Source organism: Aphanomyces astaci (assembly GCF_000520075.1).
Source record: "Aphanomyces astaci strain APO3 unplaced genomic scaffold supercont1.7, whole genome shotgun sequence".
NCBI classification, from domain to species: domain Eukaryota; phylum Oomycota; class Saprolegniomycetes; order Saprolegniales; family Verrucalvaceae; genus Aphanomyces; species Aphanomyces astaci.
The window spans coordinates 1,780,118-1,798,773 of record NW_009798270.1 but is presented as its reverse complement, the minus strand read 5'-3'; the positions used below and the strand labels follow the sequence as shown (position 1 = coordinate 1,798,773).

At 50.4% G+C, this 18,656-nt stretch overlaps 6 protein-coding genes across 7 annotated transcripts; 3 read left to right on the top strand and 3 right to left on the bottom strand.

Annotated features, from left to right (window-relative positions):
• Positions 1-208: 208 nt before the first annotated feature.
• Positions 209-366, top strand: H257_04523 (hypothetical protein; the record flags this gene model as incomplete). Its single annotated transcript, XM_009829072.1, has 1 exon — positions 209-366. A coding segment is annotated over one exon (156 nt), but the record flags the coding sequence as incomplete, so codon positions are not given.
• Positions 367-493: 127 nt separating this feature from the next.
• Positions 494-6,358, top strand: H257_04522 (hypothetical protein). Its single transcript, XM_009829071.1, has 12 exons — positions 494-1,162; positions 1,218-1,427; positions 1,497-1,855; positions 1,907-2,141; positions 2,472-2,700; positions 2,753-2,952; positions 3,321-3,535; positions 3,649-4,186; positions 4,243-4,452; positions 4,611-4,676; positions 4,764-5,938; positions 5,993-6,358. The coding sequence occupies exons 1-12, from the start codon at positions 524-526 to the stop codon at positions 6,261-6,263; spliced, it is 4,347 nt and encodes a 1,448-aa protein (XP_009827373.1). The 5' UTR covers positions 494-523; the 3' UTR covers positions 6,264-6,358.
• A 1,029-nt stretch (positions 6,359-7,387) lies between these two features.
• Positions 7,388-8,437, bottom strand: H257_04521 (hypothetical protein). Its single transcript, XM_009829070.1, has 4 exons — positions 8,289-8,437; positions 8,173-8,239; positions 7,988-8,124; positions 7,388-7,926 (listed from the first exon to the last, which is right to left on the bottom strand). Exons 1-4 carry the CDS (start codon positions 8,403-8,405, stop codon positions 7,480-7,482), a joined length of 768 nt encoding a protein of 255 aa, XP_009827372.1. The 5' UTR covers positions 8,406-8,437; the 3' UTR covers positions 7,388-7,479.
• Positions 8,438-12,363: 3,926 nt separating this feature from the next.
• Positions 12,364-12,938, bottom strand: H257_04520 (hypothetical protein; the record flags this gene model as incomplete). Its single annotated transcript, XM_009829069.1, has 2 exons — positions 12,364-12,624; positions 12,714-12,938. 2 exons carry the CDS (start codon positions 12,936-12,938, stop codon positions 12,364-12,366), a joined length of 486 nt encoding a protein of 161 aa, XP_009827371.1.
• A 1,810-nt stretch (positions 12,939-14,748) lies between these two features.
• On the top strand, positions 14,749-15,204 carry H257_04519 (hypothetical protein; the record flags this gene model as incomplete). The annotated part of the gene is made up of 1 exon (XM_009829068.1): positions 14,749-15,204. One exon carries the CDS (start codon positions 14,749-14,751, stop codon positions 15,202-15,204), a length of 456 nt encoding a protein of 151 aa, XP_009827370.1.
• A 2,743-nt stretch (positions 15,205-17,947) lies between these two features.
• H257_04518 lies at positions 17,948-18,644 on the bottom strand. 2 transcript variants are annotated; one of them, XM_009829066.1, is made up of 4 exons: positions 18,547-18,644; positions 18,451-18,485; positions 18,210-18,387; positions 17,948-18,162 (listed from the first exon to the last, which is right to left on the bottom strand). In XM_009829066.1, the coding sequence occupies exons 1-4, from the start codon at positions 18,601-18,603 to the stop codon at positions 18,049-18,051; spliced, it is 384 nt and encodes a 127-aa protein (XP_009827368.1). In that variant the 5' UTR covers positions 18,604-18,644; the 3' UTR covers positions 17,948-18,048. The 2 variants fall into 2 exon arrangements, with proteins under 2 accessions (XP_009827368.1, XP_009827369.1); XM_009829067.1 differs by having other exon boundaries at positions 17,948-18,387.
• Positions 18,645-18,656: the final 12 nt, after the last annotated feature.

Sequence of the window (18,656 nt, the reverse complement as noted above, 5' to 3'; positions counted from 1 at the left end):
ACACATGTACATCTCTGAATTCATGATCCCTGCAATGATCAAATTCAAGCGACCTAAGAACACGAGTAAGCGTCACTTACCATGCAACTAGTCAATCCACCACATTGAACCACACGAGCGAGGGTCAACAGTTCAATCATGTAACGTTACCAAACGAACTTGCAAACAGTAGTGTCATTCATTGTGCATATCGCCACCGCTCGCTTAGCCACCATGTTCAAACCCGTGGCGCTGCTCGCCCTTGCCGCCTCCGCCTATGGCTACGTGTACTTGGCCTTCCACTCGGACGCTGTCAAGACGACGACGTCTCCGCATGTTGCCGCCCTCTCCACCGACCGCAATGCTGTTGATAATAACATATCCTAATATTAATCGTAGTTCATTTTGATTGTCATCGTTGACTGTGAGTTTTCATGAAACCAGTGTGTATTTTGCAGATTGTATGTTGTCTTTTCTCAGCGAAATATGTCCGGATAAACTAGAATATCTTTCCGACATCAACGACATACGAAGCGCGCGAGCGATGGAGTTTCTTGAATCCCATTCAGCAGAGTCCTTCTTGCTTCAAGCCACACCAATGTCCGCCTTGACTATTCCCCGGGGAGAGCATTGCGACGTTGTCGTGGCTGCAGAGGATGGCATGGCTATCGTGTGGCAGTTCTACGTGCAAGCGCTCGACGTTGGCTTCCGAGTGCTGGTCGATGGCGTTGAATCCCCGACCTTCTCCAAGCGAATCGACACGTTAGATGGCATGGTAGATGGCACGCTGGAGCATTGTGGCGACGCTCGTTTGGTTTGTCTGCAGTGGGACAACTCGTACTCGAGGCTACGGGCGAAAGACGTGTTGTATCGTGTGATGTCAGTGCCGACGGCCACGTTGCATGTCGCTCGAGAGGCCGCCAACGAGTACCAAATCAAGTACAATCACCCTGTCCACAACTCCTCCTCCACTCGCCACCTTGATCGTCCATCGACCATCATGCCATCCCTTCCAGAAGGCCACGACACATCCAGCATGCACGACGCTTTAGCCCAGCGACTCGAACGCGCTGTTGCGGACACTGTGGCCGTGTTCATGACGCAGCCGGACACGCCGCTGCATGCTGGTTCCGCGAGACCTTTGATTCTCGCCCTCGAAGCCATCTTGCGGCACGGCGTCAAGGTACTCTCGCCACGTCAACATACATTGCCACGTCATCATGTGTGTGTGTGTCTAGCCCACGTCCAAGATGGCGTCATGTCCACCTGAAGAATTCTACTTTGGCTTCTTGGTCGAAACAAGGAACGTGCTCCGCGACGACGCGGGCGTCGTGTCGGACGCCGAGCTGTTCGCGCCGCCTCTGTTCATGCGATACTTGGGCTGGGGCCGCGCGCGGGCCTACTTGTGTTTTGCCCTCAACCGGCACATGCTTCACCGTGCGCTCGAGGTCGCCGTCTTTGTGTCATGGTTTCGTTAGATTCTTGTTTGTCCTAACCACATATGTAACGATATGTAGAACCTCATCAAGCGCCGATCGGTAGTTGCCCGATACTACGACCCTTCTCGAGCGTTGTTGGCGCACTACGACACGGCGCAGCGCACGTTGGCGTGCCTCACGGCGCTCTACGGCGTCAGCTTCAACTTGACGCCTCTCCAAGATGACTTTGCGTCGACTGCCGCGACCTTTCCGCCCAATTTGTATCAGTCCCATGCCTCGGATGCATTTGTAACGAGTCGCCAACTACTGTCGATTGGTGGTGACGTGGCGTTCTACCAAGGCACGACGACCCACATGGACGAGTTCAAGGCCATTCAAGATTGCACCCCCGCCCGATACCTGTGCTTGGCCACGCCACCTGTACAAGTGACCATCCCGTACGTACGGATAAACGCATCGCTTGTGGGTCACTTGACCGGATGTTGTAGACGCGGCAGTCGGGTGTGTATTCCACTGCACATGGACGACCCGACCACACTCGTGGCCGTGGTGCAGTTTCAAGTGACCCGGCACAGCATCGGCGTCGGCTTTACCACCAACCCCATCAAGGAACTAGTCGATCCGTTGCAACCTGTCGAGGGCGACGCGTGGGTCGAGCTCACGCTGCGCCTCGAGCGTCCGATACCCCAGCTGCAACTCGTGCTAGACAACTCCCATTCAATGGTATTACTGTCCTTTTGCCCAAAATTTGTACTGATTCTTTGCCAAATCCATCGATCGATTCATTTTGTATGTCCTGTGGAGATTGGTATCATCACACTAATTGAAGTCACACACTAATTAATTGTTCACGATGGTTTTCTGCAATCTGATTGGCTAAATCCTGCTGCCGATTATACTTGTGTACATGTATTTATTTGGTGTTGTGTCGAATCATTCATTCATTCTCCATGTCGACATAAACACTTTTTTATTATTATTTTTACAATACCACACTGAAAAACCACTGTACTCAATATCTATGCAAAACTGCGACACTGTTTGGTTTCGTAGCTGCGCACTAAAGCTGTGACGTATCGCCTTGTGGTCACATCCAGAGAGCGCTACGCGAGTGCGTGGGCGTGCTGTGCGGAGGTGGCGCACGTGATTTGCTGGAAGCAAGTGATCCACCGGTCACTTGAGTGGAGCTCCAAACACATGGAGGCCATGCTCCACGAAGAGCAGCAGTGGCTCCGCCCGAGGTCGCCGCCGCCGCCGCCATCGTCATCCACTACGCTCTCAGGTCCACCATCACCCGTCTAGTCTTGTTCTTTGCCAAACTTGAGCTGCCGTAGAATCGGTCACGTCGTGGCTGGGGTCGGTACTCGTGCCCGACGAACCAGCGTGCGCGCAATGCACTGAGCCGATCTCACTCTTTCGACGGCACCAAAGCTGTTCCATCTGTCTCAAGGGGTGCTGCGTGGCCTGTACGAGGCACTTGTGGGCATCGAAACCCGTGTGCGACAGATGCTACCTCCGCCAACTGGACATACGTGTGCGTTGTATGTGGTCTTCTTGCAAGGATAGTTTGAATATGGAGTATGATCATATATATATATATACTTCGAAGTATGTATATATGATGTCCATTTACCCAATATGATTATAATATGATTAGGACGTTTCGGCTGATACTTTGCCAAATCGATCGATCGATTCTTTGTTTGTAGTGACTTCGAAGAATGTATTTGATTGGCTACTTGATTAGTGATCTGGGTTTTGATTGGTCGATCGATTGTCTGCCGATTTGGTGCTGCTGCTCATACGGTTGAGCACCCCACTCCAATTTCAATTTCGAATCGACTTGACAATATATATATATATATATATATGTATATAATATATATATATATATATGGGTAGGCCGCGCAGTCGAGTCGCGAGGACGGCAGGCGGACAGACAACCCCGCGCTCGACGCGCTGAGGCGAAATGCGACGTACGATAAGTACTTTAAGATGGTGTCGTTTGGCGTGCCAGCCTCTGCTGTGGGCCAGAAGATGCAGCAGGATTACATTCCCCCAGACGTTGTCGCAGCGTTTGTCCACGGGGTCGACGGGTCCACTTGCACTGTATCGCAGTAAGGCATTTCGAAATTCCTTGTTGATTCGATTGCTTTGTCAAACACGATGACGTGACCGGTTGGAAAGCACTCACTCATGCAGGTTAAAAATGTACAATCAAATGTCTTAGGTCGACCCGCGCATCTAGTACTACTACTACTAGTAGTAGGCCGTCGCTCGTACGCAAACCCAGCACACTTCGCAAGCTACACTGGACGGCGCTCGATGCCACGCACACCAAGGCGACGATTTGGTCCCGCGTGACCGACAAGCGACGGCATGCCCCTGTGACACTGTCCGGTGCCGACATGGATCGCGTGATCGCGTGTTTTGGAGAAGCCACGTCATCGTTCAGCCAGCGCCTGCAAACCAACGCTGGCCAGAAAAAGCCACAAAAGATCCACAGCGCTCTCGACAGCCGACGCGCCAATAACATCCACATCGGCCTCAGTCGGTTCAAAGCGGCGGCGGGAGGACCATCGGCGCTCGTCGCGGCCGTGCGCGACGGTCGGCTGGACGTGCTGACGCCCGACGTGCTTCACACGCTTGCGGAAATCGGCCCCACGCCCGTGGAGGTCAAACGGTACTCGAATTTCAGAGGCACCAAGCTCGACGATGCCGAGCGCTTCCTTGTGGACATGGCCACGGTGCCCCGGGTACAGGAAAAGGTACCCCGGTGTATGAGTACGATGAATGGAGGTTTGATATGTTTGTTGTTTGGTAGATTCACGTGCTACTGTTTGTCCAGCAGTACCCAGCGTTGATCGACCAACTGAATGAACGGCTGAGGGTGTTGTCGGTGGCATGCCATCAAATTCTAAGCAGCGAGCGCTTGCCTCGATATTTTGAAGTGATTTTAGCCTTGGGGAATGTATTGAACGAAGGCACCGATCAAGCCAATGCATCGGGTGTAACTCTCGCGTCCTTGTTAAAGGTATACTACCCCCCATCCGTCCATATATAGTAGATTGATAGCACATAGCTCGATATATATATATATCACGATATTACAATATATATATATATATATATATATATCAATCCTACCTTTATCAACTAATTTATATCGACATATATTCTCATTGCCTGTAGTTGTCGGAAACGAGATCCATCGACCAAAGCATGACGCTACTGCAATTCCTCATGCAACTCATCCACGTACGTGTGTTACCACATCATGCAGGACGAGTCGATAAATATTTTTATGAATAAATAAATAAATAAATATATATATATTTCGTATAGGAGCGTGGGGAGACGGATCTATTTCACGTAGTAGACGACTTGGACATGCTGGACGCGGCCAAGCGGGTTTCGAACGTCGCGTGCGTGTCTCAAATGGCAAACTTGCAGAAACAGCTGACACATTTGGTCACGGAACTCGACGAAGAAGACACTTGGGGTCGTATTCAGTTTGAAAAAGCAGGCCAAACCAACGCCCCACGGCGGCAGCAGCGAGTCGACCCCGTAGGCACCAAGCCGGGCGGACGGGGAGGACGAGGAGGGGGAGGACACGACGCCCTCATGGCCATGCTTCGGAAGCGCACCGGCGACCCCAGCCAAAGCAAGGAGCCCCCCGCGAATGGCAACGAAAAGCCGACCGGACAACATGCGCTGTTGTTTGCTGCGATCCGGAGCACGCGACACGAACCGGACGAAAAACAGATTACTGGCGAGACGGCTGGTAGTACTAGCGACGGGAGCCACTTGGTGGGGAATGCCGCGAACAAGGACGAGAAATCAATGGCAGCTGTTGCTTCCACTGACAAGCGACCGCCGGCAAGGTCACCATCCGCAGATCTCTTGGCCGCGATTCGAAATCGACCTCAAACAGTAGATGACGCCGACGCCGTACCCCCCCCACCACCCGACAAGCTTTCGCCGTCGCCGTCCGCAGCGCTGCTCTCGGCCATCCGGAATCGCCCTGCCAGGAGGAGGTCCCCCCCTCCACCTCCTTCTCCCCCCCCTTTAGCCGCGGAATACCAGCCCAATGCGTTCATTCGCTCGATGCAGCCGCACGTGGCCCGCCTTCAACACGACCTGCGCCTCGTTCAAGAAAAGATCCAGTCAATGACGGAACACTGGCATGATGTGGCAACGTACTTGGGCGAGTCGCCGGCCACGCCGTCCGAGTACGCGCTAGGGCTACTCCATCGGTTTTTGCTGGACGTGAGGGCGGCGCATCGCGTGCTCGTGTCCAAGGGACTGGTGCCGTCTTCCGCCATGGGCAGGTCCTCCCACGTCGGCGACCGCATTGCGACCATCTACGGCGCCGCGACTGTCTTGGCGTCGCGCCGCCGATCGGTCGAAGTCGCATTTCCGTGGGCCAAGGCGGCGTTTCTACAGCCGACAAGTGTGCTCCAGCCTGGTGACCGCGTCGTGTGTCGGCAGTTTGGCCGCGGCATCCTCACCGCCACGCGGTATCTCAGGACGTTACGACGATGTCTCAGACGACTTTGGTTTTGTATACTTAGGTATGCCGTGGGAATGGTCGAAGTGCGACTATCGTTTGGATATGCGACACTGTCTGTAGACCACGTCATCGCATTGGACCCGTACTTTGAGCCAGTGGTTCCGCCTTTGAAATCACACGATCCCGTGACGACCCCACTGTTTGGCCCGGGGCGGCTCGTGCGTCTAGTGGGGGAGTCGGCGGTGGTGCAACTCTCCACTTTGGATGCCCCTGTCCAAGCCTTTTTTCAAGCGAATCAAGTGCAGTTTGCGTTGAACGACCGACGCAAGTAAGTCGGTCGACGATTTAAATCGTAATTCGGCAGTGAAGGCGACTAATAGTAAAGCAACGACAAACACGATAGCGTAGATGGCCAGTTTATGGTGCACGGGACAGTTTAAGGTGTACTCAAATTGGCCAATGGAATTGCTTGAGTTTTGGAGTAGCCAATCGAATCACTAGAAAAAGGAAATCACTAAAAAATACTAGTACCGGTAGAGAGGAAATCGAAGTAAATGAACGCTAAGCTGAAGTCTATTCACAGTCAAGCCGATTAACAGTAAATAACCAGAATATTGCCCAACCTTTCGGCTTCATGCGCAGCCCTTTTTCAGAATTGATCCTGAGAGACGAGTAAGCTGCATTCTACGACGACGTCTCTTTCAAGTGCACCATCACTTGGCCCATCTACGTTAACTAGTTAGCGTATATTGGCAATTCGATTTTCAAATTGGACTGGGGCTGCCAATCGAATCGACGGACCGAAGTAGCCAATGAAATTTTCCAAAAAGACCTTTCGACCAATCATATTGCAGGTGGGTGTATCTGGTGCATTGCCAAGCTTCTCCATTTCACAAAGAGTTCAACATTGCATCGGACACACAGTGGGTATATTTAGTTCAAGTAAAATGACATCTTCTCGACGATTTCAGGTGGATTTGACGTCGTTCGTCGAATCTACCGAAAATATCAATGCACAATACTAGTAGGTTTGAATGGTACAACCTGACGGATAAAATACAGCGTGAAAGTTTTAAAGAATCTCCGTAACTCTAAAAAACTCATCTCGATTGGAGATAACTCGATACTGTATACTAGTAGTACATGAACCAACCACCCTCGTTGGTGTCGAGAATGCAGCATCAATCCTTGCAATGTTATTGTAGGACTGTATTGCTCATTTCACCCAAATTTAGCTGCTCGTTTCACCCAAATTTAGGTGAGTCATTTCCAAAATAGATTTCGAATCCACTTGACCAAGTTTAGGCTGGAACAAACTATACCATAAAAACATTAGTATATTTTTTTAGTGGCTTTGCCCAATGCGGAGCATCAAAAGTTCGGATTGGCAGAAATTCGACAAGACGTGATTTGATTGGCTTAGGTGGTCGATTCTGCTGAGGGCTCCAGTTTCGAATCGATTTGACAATAACAGTTAGTCCTACTATTAATAGTATTGATAGTATACATGTATGTATATATATAAAATAAAATTTAACCGGACGTTCATCACGCGACAGCATCGAGGGATTCGACGAGCAACTTTTCCGCGTATTCTTTCAGGTTGACCATCTTGCGCTTGACCGTGTCTTGGACTTGAACCAAATGCAGCCGTTCGTACCACGGAACGTCCGACGACGATGGCGACGACGTCACCGGCGGCGGCGGCGACTGCGGCACCAGCGAGACCTCCATGGACGTGACTAACTGCCAGTCGAGCCCCTGGCAAGCGGCAGGAATCAACATGGAGTCGCAGACCATGTTCCAGTTGGCGTCGATCTGCTCGTCCGTCAACGGTGGCGGCGCCGCGCAGCATGGAAGGTGGCACTGGATCTGGTCGACATAGTCGGGGTCCAAGCCGAAGTGGGCGTAGAAGGCAGCCCACTTCTCCACGGAAAAATCGAACGAGTCGGCAAACGACTTCAAGCTCCCGTACGCTGTCCATCGCAGTTGGACCTACTTGTTCATATGGATTACCTACTGGTCGTGGAGGAAATGTAAACAACAAAGAGCGCACCTTGCCCGACATGCATAAGCCAGCAATTTCGGCGGCCGTCAGCTCCCCACTGTACATGAGAAGGAAGTCACAGATCGTCAGCGCAACGTCTACGGTGCTTGTCTCTGGCGACGGTCGCGATGCATACACGCGGACGCCTAAAGAAGAATATAAAGCACCCAGACCAAGTAGAGCGCGCAGCGTACGTGAAGTGGTATCGACAGTGCGGACGCAGACCACGTCGCGACTTGCATTTAGGAAAGAAAACACGACCTACACCATTCCATGACGTCGACGTCGTTGATGAAAGGCATGCACGTACCCTGCCTCTGAAGCGGCTCGGAATGTCCAGCGCAGCAAACTGAAGGTAGTTCATCAACTCTTCGAGCTTGGCGCTTTGACGCGCACACACGCCGGCGGCATTGGCAGTGGCGTCCATGTTAGTTTGACTCTGAAAGTTTGATCCAAAACTGGATTCTTGATTTTATCGAAATGATTTATTATCAATACAAATAACAAGTCATAAAAATAACTTGACTCCACAGTCCGGATTATTTATCCGAATGCTAATTTTCCTCAATGCGCATTGCTTTTTCCATAGTACACCTTTTTGCGGATAATTTCAGCACTTTTTCACTATATTTCGCTTAGCTTGCAGTATGTTTCACCTGACACAGATATATTTCGACCATGGATGGCCATTTACAGTGCTGGCAATAAGTTTAAGACCACCCCAAAATTTGTCCGTTACATTAGCACCATGCGATAACACGATTCCACGACATTGTTCAAGTGATTTAATACGAAATTTAGGCTGGTAAGAACAACAAATATGTCCATTCTAGCATCCAAAATCACGCTATGATAAGATCAGATATTTTTGACTGGCAATAAGTATAACACCATTCACATGAAAAAAGCATTATTGCATATCGATTACCATCAAAATAGCTATCAATACTTTGTTTTACCCCCCTTGAGTTCCAAGACACTGATACAACGCTTCTGCATCGACCGCAACAGCTTTTCAATCAGGTCTTGCCCAATCTCATCCCACGCTTTCAAAATGGCAGCAATGAGGTCCGTTTTCGACGCAAATTGACGTCCCTGTGCGTAGACAGCACGTGCAAGGATACCCCACATGTTTTCAATGGGATTTAAGTCCGGAGACTTCGCTGGCCACTCCATAACGCGTACGTTGTGCGCCTCCAAGAATTCCTTGGTCTCCTTGGATCCATGAATAGAGGCATTGTCTTGTTGGAAAATGCACTCGCGGCCAAAATAGTAGTCGATGTAGGGGAACAGGTGGTCCGACAACGTCTCCACGTACGCAGCGCTATCTTGAGTGCCCTCCAAAATGGCCAGAGTTGTCTTTCCCTTGGCGCTAAATGCGCCCCACACCATGACGCTGCCACCACCTGATTGCTGCTTGGAAAATATCGTTTTTTCCTTGGGTAGGTCGTGCCAATAGTACTTAAGGCCGTCAGGGCCATCAGATTAAATTTCTTTTCGTCACTAAAGACGACATTGGCCCAATCACGGTCACCCCAGGTGACCTTTTCACGTGCCCACAATTGACGGGCCTTCTTATGCTGTTCCGTGAGGGTTGGCGACGCCATTGCCTTGATAAACTTGAGGTGCTTTGACTTGTTGAGCAATTGATGTGCACGCCTGGCGTTTATCGTCAGCTGGCACTCGTCAACAAGCTCGCGTGAGCTCAAGAAGGAGTTGGAAGCAGTTCGAAGGAGGCGGCGCACGTCTTTTTCAGTTACTTTTGGTGGCCGTCCACTACGCTTGTTGGTATTGTAGGCCACTGGGTTGCTTAAAAACAAAGCAATATAGCACTTCGAGAGCGACCTATAAGTCGTCCTATCTCTCTTTGGCCTTTGCCGACGGCATTCAGGGCCATAATCATGCCCTGTTCTTCCTCCGTGAGCTTGGGTCCCGCTGGCATGTAACGATGATGTTTTGAAATCAAGGAAAGGCGGGAATCAGTTTAACTCACCAAGAGGAGCATATATAACGAGTTTTTAGTGCTAAAAAACGCCAAGAATCTCAAAAATGAAAGGGTGGTTTTATACTTATTGCCATGTGGTTTTTTGTGATATGACGTTTTTTCAGCATGGGGTGATGAGCACTTGGCGCCAAGTTGCAAGAAATATCAAGATGGTTTGCAAGTGACCTTGGTATTGCTAGAATGTCTGTAAATTCAGAGATTAACTACTTGAGTGTGCTAACCTGTCCAATTTCTAGGTGGTCCTAAACTTTTTGCCAGCACTGTACAACAAACAGTTCATTTCGTGGCGACCTCATACTTCACGTTTATATTTCACCAAGCCACCACCGGTATAATTCGACCAACTATCGTTCAATTTTAGTTTTTGTCAATACTATTGTGCTTTCCACTTGTTTTGGCGTCGGTTTTACGTGGCTACAGTAAAAGAGAGGTACTTCTGCTGTAACTGTGTTACAAGGTTGAGTAAATACCTGGTGATTTAGCTAATTCACTGGGGTTTTATAAATGCCAAATAACTCTGAGCAATAATAATCACATGTGACCAAAACACCTTGACTGTTATTCCATCGCGTAGTACATGCAGGTAGCATGTACTACGCGATTGAACAAGAAGATGGCGTGGCTTTCAACGATGTGGCACCATACGTACATTGCTGTTCCGTAGAAGTCCGGCGCATGTCCTCGCTGTGTGTCATTTGTAATTTCAAAAGTTGTTCATGATGGCCAGTGAATTGTGCAATTTGGTCCCGATAATAGCAGATATAACTTCGATTTGCACCTTTCAAATGTGCAAAAGCGAGGGGGTTGCATAAATGACCTCCCTATAATTACATTCTGTAACGAAACGTGATCTTATACATCCACATTTATGGTGTGAATAGCCACAACGAATGAAAAGCACAATACTCCATTTTGCAGTTTACAGTAAGTTGGACGAATGCCCGAGGTGTTTGGCCGTGCGCCCGATATATTTGGTAGTGTGCCCGATATAATTAGCCATGTGCCCATTTAATTTGGCCCATCGAGGTCGTGTGCCCAATATATTTGGTGTGTGCCCGATATAATTAGCCGTGTGTCCAAGTAATTGGCCATCTGCCCGATGAATTGTGTCCTGAGCCCGATGAAAATGGAATAGCTCAAATTAAAAATTGAACTCAATAAAAATTGCAATCGAAATGAAACATGTAACATCCTCGTTTTGGCATCACATGCCAACTTCTATGTCGTCCATGGCCTCCGCTCATCCTTAATAGTATTCGAGGCGTAGCGCGTATCGATTCGGGCATTCTATTGATCATGTTTTGAGGTTTCATCGAATTACGACTCCATACTTCGATTCCCAATAAATTCCCACTTAGAATGATGCAATTGCTTAACTTTGTTAAAGTATATCGATAGAAGATCGCTGGTTACTGTCAAACGGTTAGCAACGACCCTTACAGTGCGCGACAAATAGAAAGGACAGTGGATAAAAAGTATTTTTTTTGACGCCACGAGGTCAAAAATGAGCAAAATCAGCTGACTTTTAGATATGTCGCTCAGGGCAGTGTGGCAGATTCGTAGCATATTCCAGAACAACTAATTCGTGGTTGTCAAGAAGTAACAACCTTCACATGTTTGTATGTTGCGACAATACACAAGGACATACAAAAAACAAGATAGACAAAATCAGTACTTAGTTTCGTCACCGGCACCGAGATGTAATTGAGGTCACCAACTTTTCGAGATATGACTGCTCGATCTCGTCCCAGGACAAAGTGATCTGACGCATGAGATCACGCCTTGAACTGAACTGGCGCCGCCCATTATCGTACACCTTGCGCGATAAAACACTACCAAACATTCTCGATCGGATTCAGATCCGGCGAAAGGGCAGGCCATGGTAAAACACTAACATCGTCTTCTTCCAAAAATGCTTTTGTTGCATGCGAGTTATGAATGCTAGCATTATCCTGCTGAAAGATGAAGTCAGTACCATAATGGAGGTTGGCAAACGGAAAGAGTAACTCCGACAACGTGTAAACGTATGCCTCCGAATCCTGACGACCTTGTAACAGAGCAACGCGACTCTTGCCGAACCATAAAAAGACTGCCCAGATCATGACGCTGCCGCCGCCTTGTTGGCGGTTCATTCACTGCTGCTTGGGCTGTCGCTTGTTATGCCAGTACTTCTGGTAACCGTCGGGGCCATCGAGGTTGAATTATTTCTCGTCCGAGAAGACAACACGTTTCCAGCCTTCGTCCATGGTGACATAGGTCTCTGCCCACTTCAGACGCGCTGCTTTGTGGGCAGCCGTTAGCATTGGGGTTGCAACACGGAAGACGTGCTCTAAGTGTTCCATCTTCTGGAGGAGTCGCCGAACGGTACGCACATGTACATCTAGTTGCAGTTGCTGGTGAATAACTCAGAAGCACTGCTTAGGCCTTTAGACGCTTCTCGCAGAATCGGCGCTTTTGTGTGGTCGGATAGCTTCGGGTTGCGACCCGCTGGCCTTGGGGTGGCATAACCGGCAGGGTGGCGCAGCACCGTGGCTATGGGTGTCTTTGTAGACCCAACTTGGCTGGTAATTTGGCGAAGCGACTTCCCATGGGCACGACGGGCGACGATCTCCCCAACTTGGCGCTCATTGAGTTTCTTTCCCTCGAGCCATCACAATTGATTTTGTTTATCTTGTATTTTGTTTGTCCTTATATATTGTCGCAACATACAAACATGTGAATGGTTGTTACTTCTTGACAAAGCACTGGAACATCGTGTCGCTGTAGCAACTCCGCAACGGATACAGCAGACAAGGTCATCTTTCCTCGAAAGCGTGACCCAGTCGAATTCACGGACAACGTGGTCACCGCATAGTTGGAGCTCCGAGTCAGCGTCTTCCGCAACGCATTCAATGGGAACAAGTCGTCCAAGCAACTGAGCTCGCTTTGTGAGCGACTTTCCGTGCAATTCAACATTGCAACGAACTAGTCCGTGAATGTAAACCTCGCATGACGTTGAATCGTTCTCATATCACATAGGTCGATGCTGACTCATCAAGAACAAGCTGAAGAAAGTCCGAACTGAATCGCTCGAACTGGTAACGAAGAGCCTGAGTCGAGACCCTCGTACTATGGTGACATCGTAACGGCGTAGGCGGGTCTCCATGGACTTGGAGATATCGAATTTGGATTCGAGAGCACCTCGCTGTCGAAGGCGTTGACGAGATCGCGAGGAATTTAGAAGCTGGAGACGAACACGACAGTGAGGACCATGCCATTCCAGCCATGTCTCGTGCCAACTAGCGGAATGCCGAAGTGGACTTAGATAGATCTTTGGGTTCCACTGGGGCCACAAAATCGTCGTCGTAATCAATATACCAGTTGTGTAGGACTAAAGATACCTCGATCAATCTTGCCATGTCTTGTGAGCAATAATGCAGCAATTCGTGCTTGAAGATACGAAACTTGTTCTTCCAGCGATCGAAAGCACGTTCAACGTTCAACTCCGGCTGTGGACCAAGTTTAAGTTGGCTTCTTTCGGATCCATGTGCGAGACGATAGAGTACAGGGTTCATTACATGTGCGAAGAGCTTGTAGCCAGCGTCGCCCAAAAAGCACCGCCGGGGGGGAACCTTCGTGTGGCACGATTGCCCAAATGCCGAGTCATTGAAGAGAGCCTTGTCGTTCTGGCTCCCGGAGTGCAACGAGTAGGACATAAAACGCACCCGGTGATGAACGCGAGAAAGCCCTTGCGGCAGTACCAACCAAAGAAGTCTTCAAAACGCTTCAACTGAAAGAGACTGCCATCGATGGCCCCGTACGCGTTCGGAAAACCGTGCTCTTCAAACCCTTCGCGGACAAGCTTCCACTCCGCACGTCATGACGGCAACACAATTGTTTCCAAGACGTAGCAAAGTTGAATGACCAGTAAGTATTACTTGATAACAATACACATACGCGCGCGTCCTGGATATGTCAAATAGTGCTGTGGCTGGTTCGTATCCGTCCGAATGCGTGAGGTAGTGCAGAGTGCAGGCCATGGATGATCATTATGTTGATGTGACGGAGTAAGGGGTGAACGCGATGCCTTGCTACCTCAACGTTGGTGAAGATACCCACGTATGTGCCACGCGTGCATAGAAGGTGTCGCGTGAACCATGCGCCAAGAGTCGGAGTATTCTGGGCAATAGTCCAAGTGTTGCTCGGTACGACACAGTGGTTTGTAATAGGGGAACGGTCGCTAAGGGCATCGGTCGACGAGAAGGCGGCTTCGATGGCAACCGCAACAACAACACACAGCACAAGAGCGTCATCCATTTTGCACTTGAATGGAGGCTGCAACGACATCGTTAACTAATTTTTGATTGGATACATCTAAAGGATCTGTGCACAAATTTATCGCACCAGTAGTGTGAAGTCCTCAAGTTGAGATTGTGTGTATTACTTCGGAATGATGTTTTTAATAAACTTTCATTGGCTATACAAAACTACTGTGTTTTGTAAATTGTTTCATAAAGGGGTTATTATTGTACAGCGGTAGTTCCATTAACAGTAAGTGCTGAAACTTCATTTCAAAGCTGGTGGAGTTGTATATGCACGTTATACTCCTGAAATCAAATATACCTTTGAATCAAGGAAATACCTCCTAGGATCATAATTTTTGCATTCATTAAACGAACAGGAACGTGATTCTGTAGCACACCAAGAACGAACGAAATACGGGGGCGATGGATTCACATACTTAACGAGACAAGATGTTATCGTGTCCAACAAATTCATGAACGCAATGTCTTCTTTGAACTTCTCTGGTTGTCGTCGTTCGCTGCCACGACCCCCCATTCTCAGCTACCGCATCGGCTGTCGTACCAGTCTCCAAAACCGGCAAACACAGGCGGGCATTGACATCGCCGTCACTTTCTGGCCCGAACTCTGTAAGGACTCCGACATGTGGTACTCTCAAACACCGCGTGAAGCACGAGGCCGCCACCGCCTGGTACCCATTGCGGGCTGTGCAGCTCTTACCGGCTGCCTCCTCCCCACCAGCCGGGCCCAACGCCTCAAGTTCCTCCCCTGGATCGACTCTTCCTGGACTAATCCGCGCACTCGTACCATCCACCGCAGTGACAATAACCGAACCCTCATTGCCTCAACTGCGGCAGCCACCACCGACCCGGCCCAGACCCCTCCAGCGCACCAGCCGCCCCCGCACGTCATGCCGGCCTTTACCCCTGCCACCGCCTAGTGGACAGTATTATCTGTCTAGACTGTGGTCAATGGCACCACAGAACGTGCATCCCACACTGCCGGGTCGTTCGGACCACTGCACCCCGACGTAAGGCCTCCAAACCCTTCCCCTGCGGGTTGCGCGCAATCATTCTGTCGGCGATGGCAGAGTCACCCACCAAGGTACCCCGATTGCTCACGGTACATGGAGCTACATGGGCCGAGACGGCACTAACTAGTTACCCTCGCTGGATCCATACAAGTACACGCTGGTCATTTCACACCCACGCTCTGCGAACTACGTAGCCTCCTGGTTGACCTACATCACTCTGGAGATGCTGCTCTCCAAATCTGCGACAACACTAGAGCCATTGGACTGGTAGTCCTCGCTCGCTCCCTACAACGTCGCGGCGGCCTCCCGCGCTACAGCAACTTCCACAGGGTGGAACTCCGCTCGCTCATGGTTCTCTTCACCAATGCTGGAACCTTTGCAGGTGACTGGATCCGCTCGCATCAGAATCCCGCGGATACGACGACGGACCCAATCCTCCGGACCAAACGCACCCTGCTAGCTGAAGCGGACTCCTCGCTACCCTGGCACATCAGCTTGCTTGCTTCTTCCCCTCACCAATTATGCTCACCTCATTATCCCAGACTTCTGGGAACTTCGTGATGAACACGACAGGCCGTTTACTGGCGCAACGGCCCCATGACTGGGTGCAGTTTACGGTCGACGTGACTAGCCCATGGCGCAAGCCCGAAAGCCCGACACCCACCGAACCGTTCAACCACTCCACTAATCGAACCAGTGCCCAAAGCCGGGCTGCTTACCCCGCACTGGCTCTATCACACCGCCCTACGATCAACCCCCTCCTTGCACCACGTCACTTCTGGTTTGGTCAGTGGATTGGCGGCCCCAATGAGGCTACCTTTCAGGGCCCACTTGGACATTCCCCCCACTGCACAATCCCCCGCCACCCGTCTAACCACCACTGGTGGATAGATTCCACTCACAACCCCTGTGGCGCCTACTAACCACGGCCGTACAGGCCGAAACCGCTCACCATACACCGACCACCTACTGGTTTGTTGTTCCCGATGGCTCCCACGGCCATGCAATAGCCGTCCAGCTACAAACCACATGGCTCTTCACCATACGCCCGCGCCACCTCTCACTTCGCCACGTTTCCTCCGTCCACCACACCCCACCCCACACTGGGGTAAACTTGATTTAGGCAACCCCGCTCCAATCCACATTGGGTTCCTCACCACTGGCAACACACTGGACCCACTCACGTCTGCCCAACAGCACAGGACTACCGCACTTCAACTCATCGATGCTAACCATTGGCTGCATAGGCCTCCCCCAGCCACCCTCCCCAGCCTGGAGGTCACACAGCAGCGCCACGGATACTCACTGCCCTCACACACTGCCTACACTGGGCCCAGTCCTCCATCCCCGCCTACGACCAATATGCTCTCGATTCATGCTCATACCTAGGGGCTACAATACCAGGCTACCACAGGCTGGAAAACCTTCCCCAGCATGACACATGCCACACGTGCCTGGGCAGCCACTATTACCCACCTACACGTCCACATTTCCATACTCAATGCTTTACGGCGCACTGGGCCACCCTCTATCAAAAGTGGCAATCCACATGCACCACCAACGTAGACCACATACGGTCCGCCGGGGAACTTCGCCTCCTCATCGAGGTCAACAACACCATCCGGCTCAAACGAAACTAACACGATGCCGCCCCCATGGGCCACGACCCACGCATCCGTACCAGCAGAATCCACCTCACAGCCATGGCGCTCCACTGGCACTCCAGACGACTCTCTCTACTACTGGCTACGCCGACCCGCCACTCAGGCCACCGCGACTTTCAACCCCGCGATACCACCTTCAGTGATTTAAGGAGCCCATGTACCCTGGAGCCCGACACAAATACGTTTTCAAGTAGTTAAGCCCGCTAGCTGCTATTGCAGCTAGTACGCCATTATGTGACCGCTGAGTATTTTAACTTTACAGCGTAGTATCAATATCCAACAGGAGCATGACCAATGCATCCTTCTCTGCAGCAGTCAGCACGTCTTCGCGTTACGACAACACCTTCGCCACGCCATTGTCAAAATTGTGTGGCGAAGGTGTGTTGAGGATAATTGGTCGAGCTTGAAAATAGATTATCGATATCTACCAACACTGAAAATAGATAATTGCATCCATCCAACCTCACTTAAAAAATAGATTTTTTTTGCTATCTAAATATTAACATTTATAAGTCCGAAGCCTGCCTTGGGCGGTCCATCCATGCGCTACACGAGCAATGACGCGGTGAATGGACGTAGCAAGCAAGGACAAGAGTTTTTCGTTCATACGATGTACCTGTGACCAACGCTTCGACTTCCTTGTTACCAAGATGCAGTTGTTCCACAACAAAGCGGCCGCGACGGCCGACACGATGTATTCGCGGACAGCGCCGTCAAATCCAGGGAATTTCTTCGCGGACGCAAGAGGAAATTGCCAGAACGCAGGAAAGAGGCACGTTTGCAGTAACAAGCCGGCTTGCAGCAGCTCCGTAATACCCTGTCCTGTATGAGACGGTTAACACACATCCAGCTGCAAGAATGCCCTGCATGTCGTCGCACCTTGCGCAAGGGTTCCGAGACCAAGTAGCTCGCCCCCAAAAAGAAGTTGGACGACAGGACCGTCAGTCCCTTGGCCAGGATTTGAATTGCGCAAGTATAGATAACGATGGATTAGATGAATACAACTCGATTTTCTACATTAACTCTAAGCTGACTGTGTTGTAATGGTAACGTTAGACTTGCTACTACTGATACGTTCAATGCAGCGTCATTCGTCTTTCTTCTGGTGGGCTGCTTCGATATGTCCAGAAATCAACTCTGCGATTTCAAAATGCAAATGTGTACAAAACACACCAGCAATGGACCCCAGCCCCAAAAAGATCTATGCTAACCAGGTTGGTTGTTCAACCACTTTGGGCAAGTTTGTACCTTGTCCGCGGGGGTCGAGTCCGCAAAGAGCCACGCTGCGGTAAACAGCAAAGTTGACACGCCAGCCACCGCTTGCCACGAGACGGACCGGAGGACGTTGTACTTGTGTAGATTCCACACGGCGAGGGGGGCGCTGGAGACGGCGTAGCCAAAGATGGTCCAGTAGAGCATTGTGGACCTGCGTAATCCGCATGTGAAGGTCGTGGCTCGGTCGCAGCATCCATATACTATAGCCACGTACATGATCCCTTCGTACAATATGTCTTTGATGGTTTGCTGTGAGTCAAGAAGAACATGAGCTCGTAGCTGCAGGAAGGAGGAGGTTGATCGAACGTACGCGCTGGAAGACCGACGAGAGCACACCGAGGTAGTCGTTCGCTGTAGCAAAGTCCATGGCGTCAAGGTGATGGTCAGCTGGAGATGATTGAAAGGGCAACCAAAGAAACT

Bases quoted from the DNA above. Each gene is read 5' to 3' on its own strand.
- H257_04522 (XM_009829071.1), top strand. From the start codon at position 524: ATGGAGTTTCTTGAATCCCATTCAGCAGAGTCCTTCTTGCTTCAAGCC. The intron at 1,163-1,217 runs GTACTCTCGCCA...GTGTGTGTCTAG, and splicing joins TCTTGCGGCACGGCGTCAAG to CCCACGTCCAAGATGGCGTC. The intron at 2,953-3,320 runs GTGCGTTGTATG...ATATATGGGTAG, and splicing joins TCCGCCAACTGGACATACGT to GCCGCGCAGTCGAGTCGCGA.
- H257_04521 (XM_009829070.1), bottom strand. From the start codon at position 8,405: ATGGACGCCACTGCCAATGCCGCCGGCGTGTGTGCGCGTCAAAGCGCC. The intron at 8,240-8,288 runs GTACGTGCATGC...GGAATGGTGTAG, and splicing joins CGAGCCGCTTCAGAGGCAGG to GTCGTGTTTTCTTTCCTAAA. The intron at 8,125-8,172 runs GTACGCTGCGCG...ATTCTTCTTTAG, and splicing joins CACTGTCGATACCACTTCAC to GCGTCCGCGTGTATGCATCG.
- H257_04518 (XM_009829066.1), bottom strand. From the start codon at position 18,603: ATGGACTTTGCTACAGCGAACGACTACCTCGGTGTGCTCTCGTCGGTC. The intron at 18,486-18,546 runs GTACGTTCGATC...CTTGACTCACAG, and splicing joins TCTCGTCGGTCTTCCAGCGC to CAAACCATCAAAGACATATT. The intron at 18,388-18,450 runs GTACGTGGCTAT...CGGATTACGCAG, and splicing joins ATATTGTACGAAGGGATCAT to GTCCACAATGCTCTACTGGA.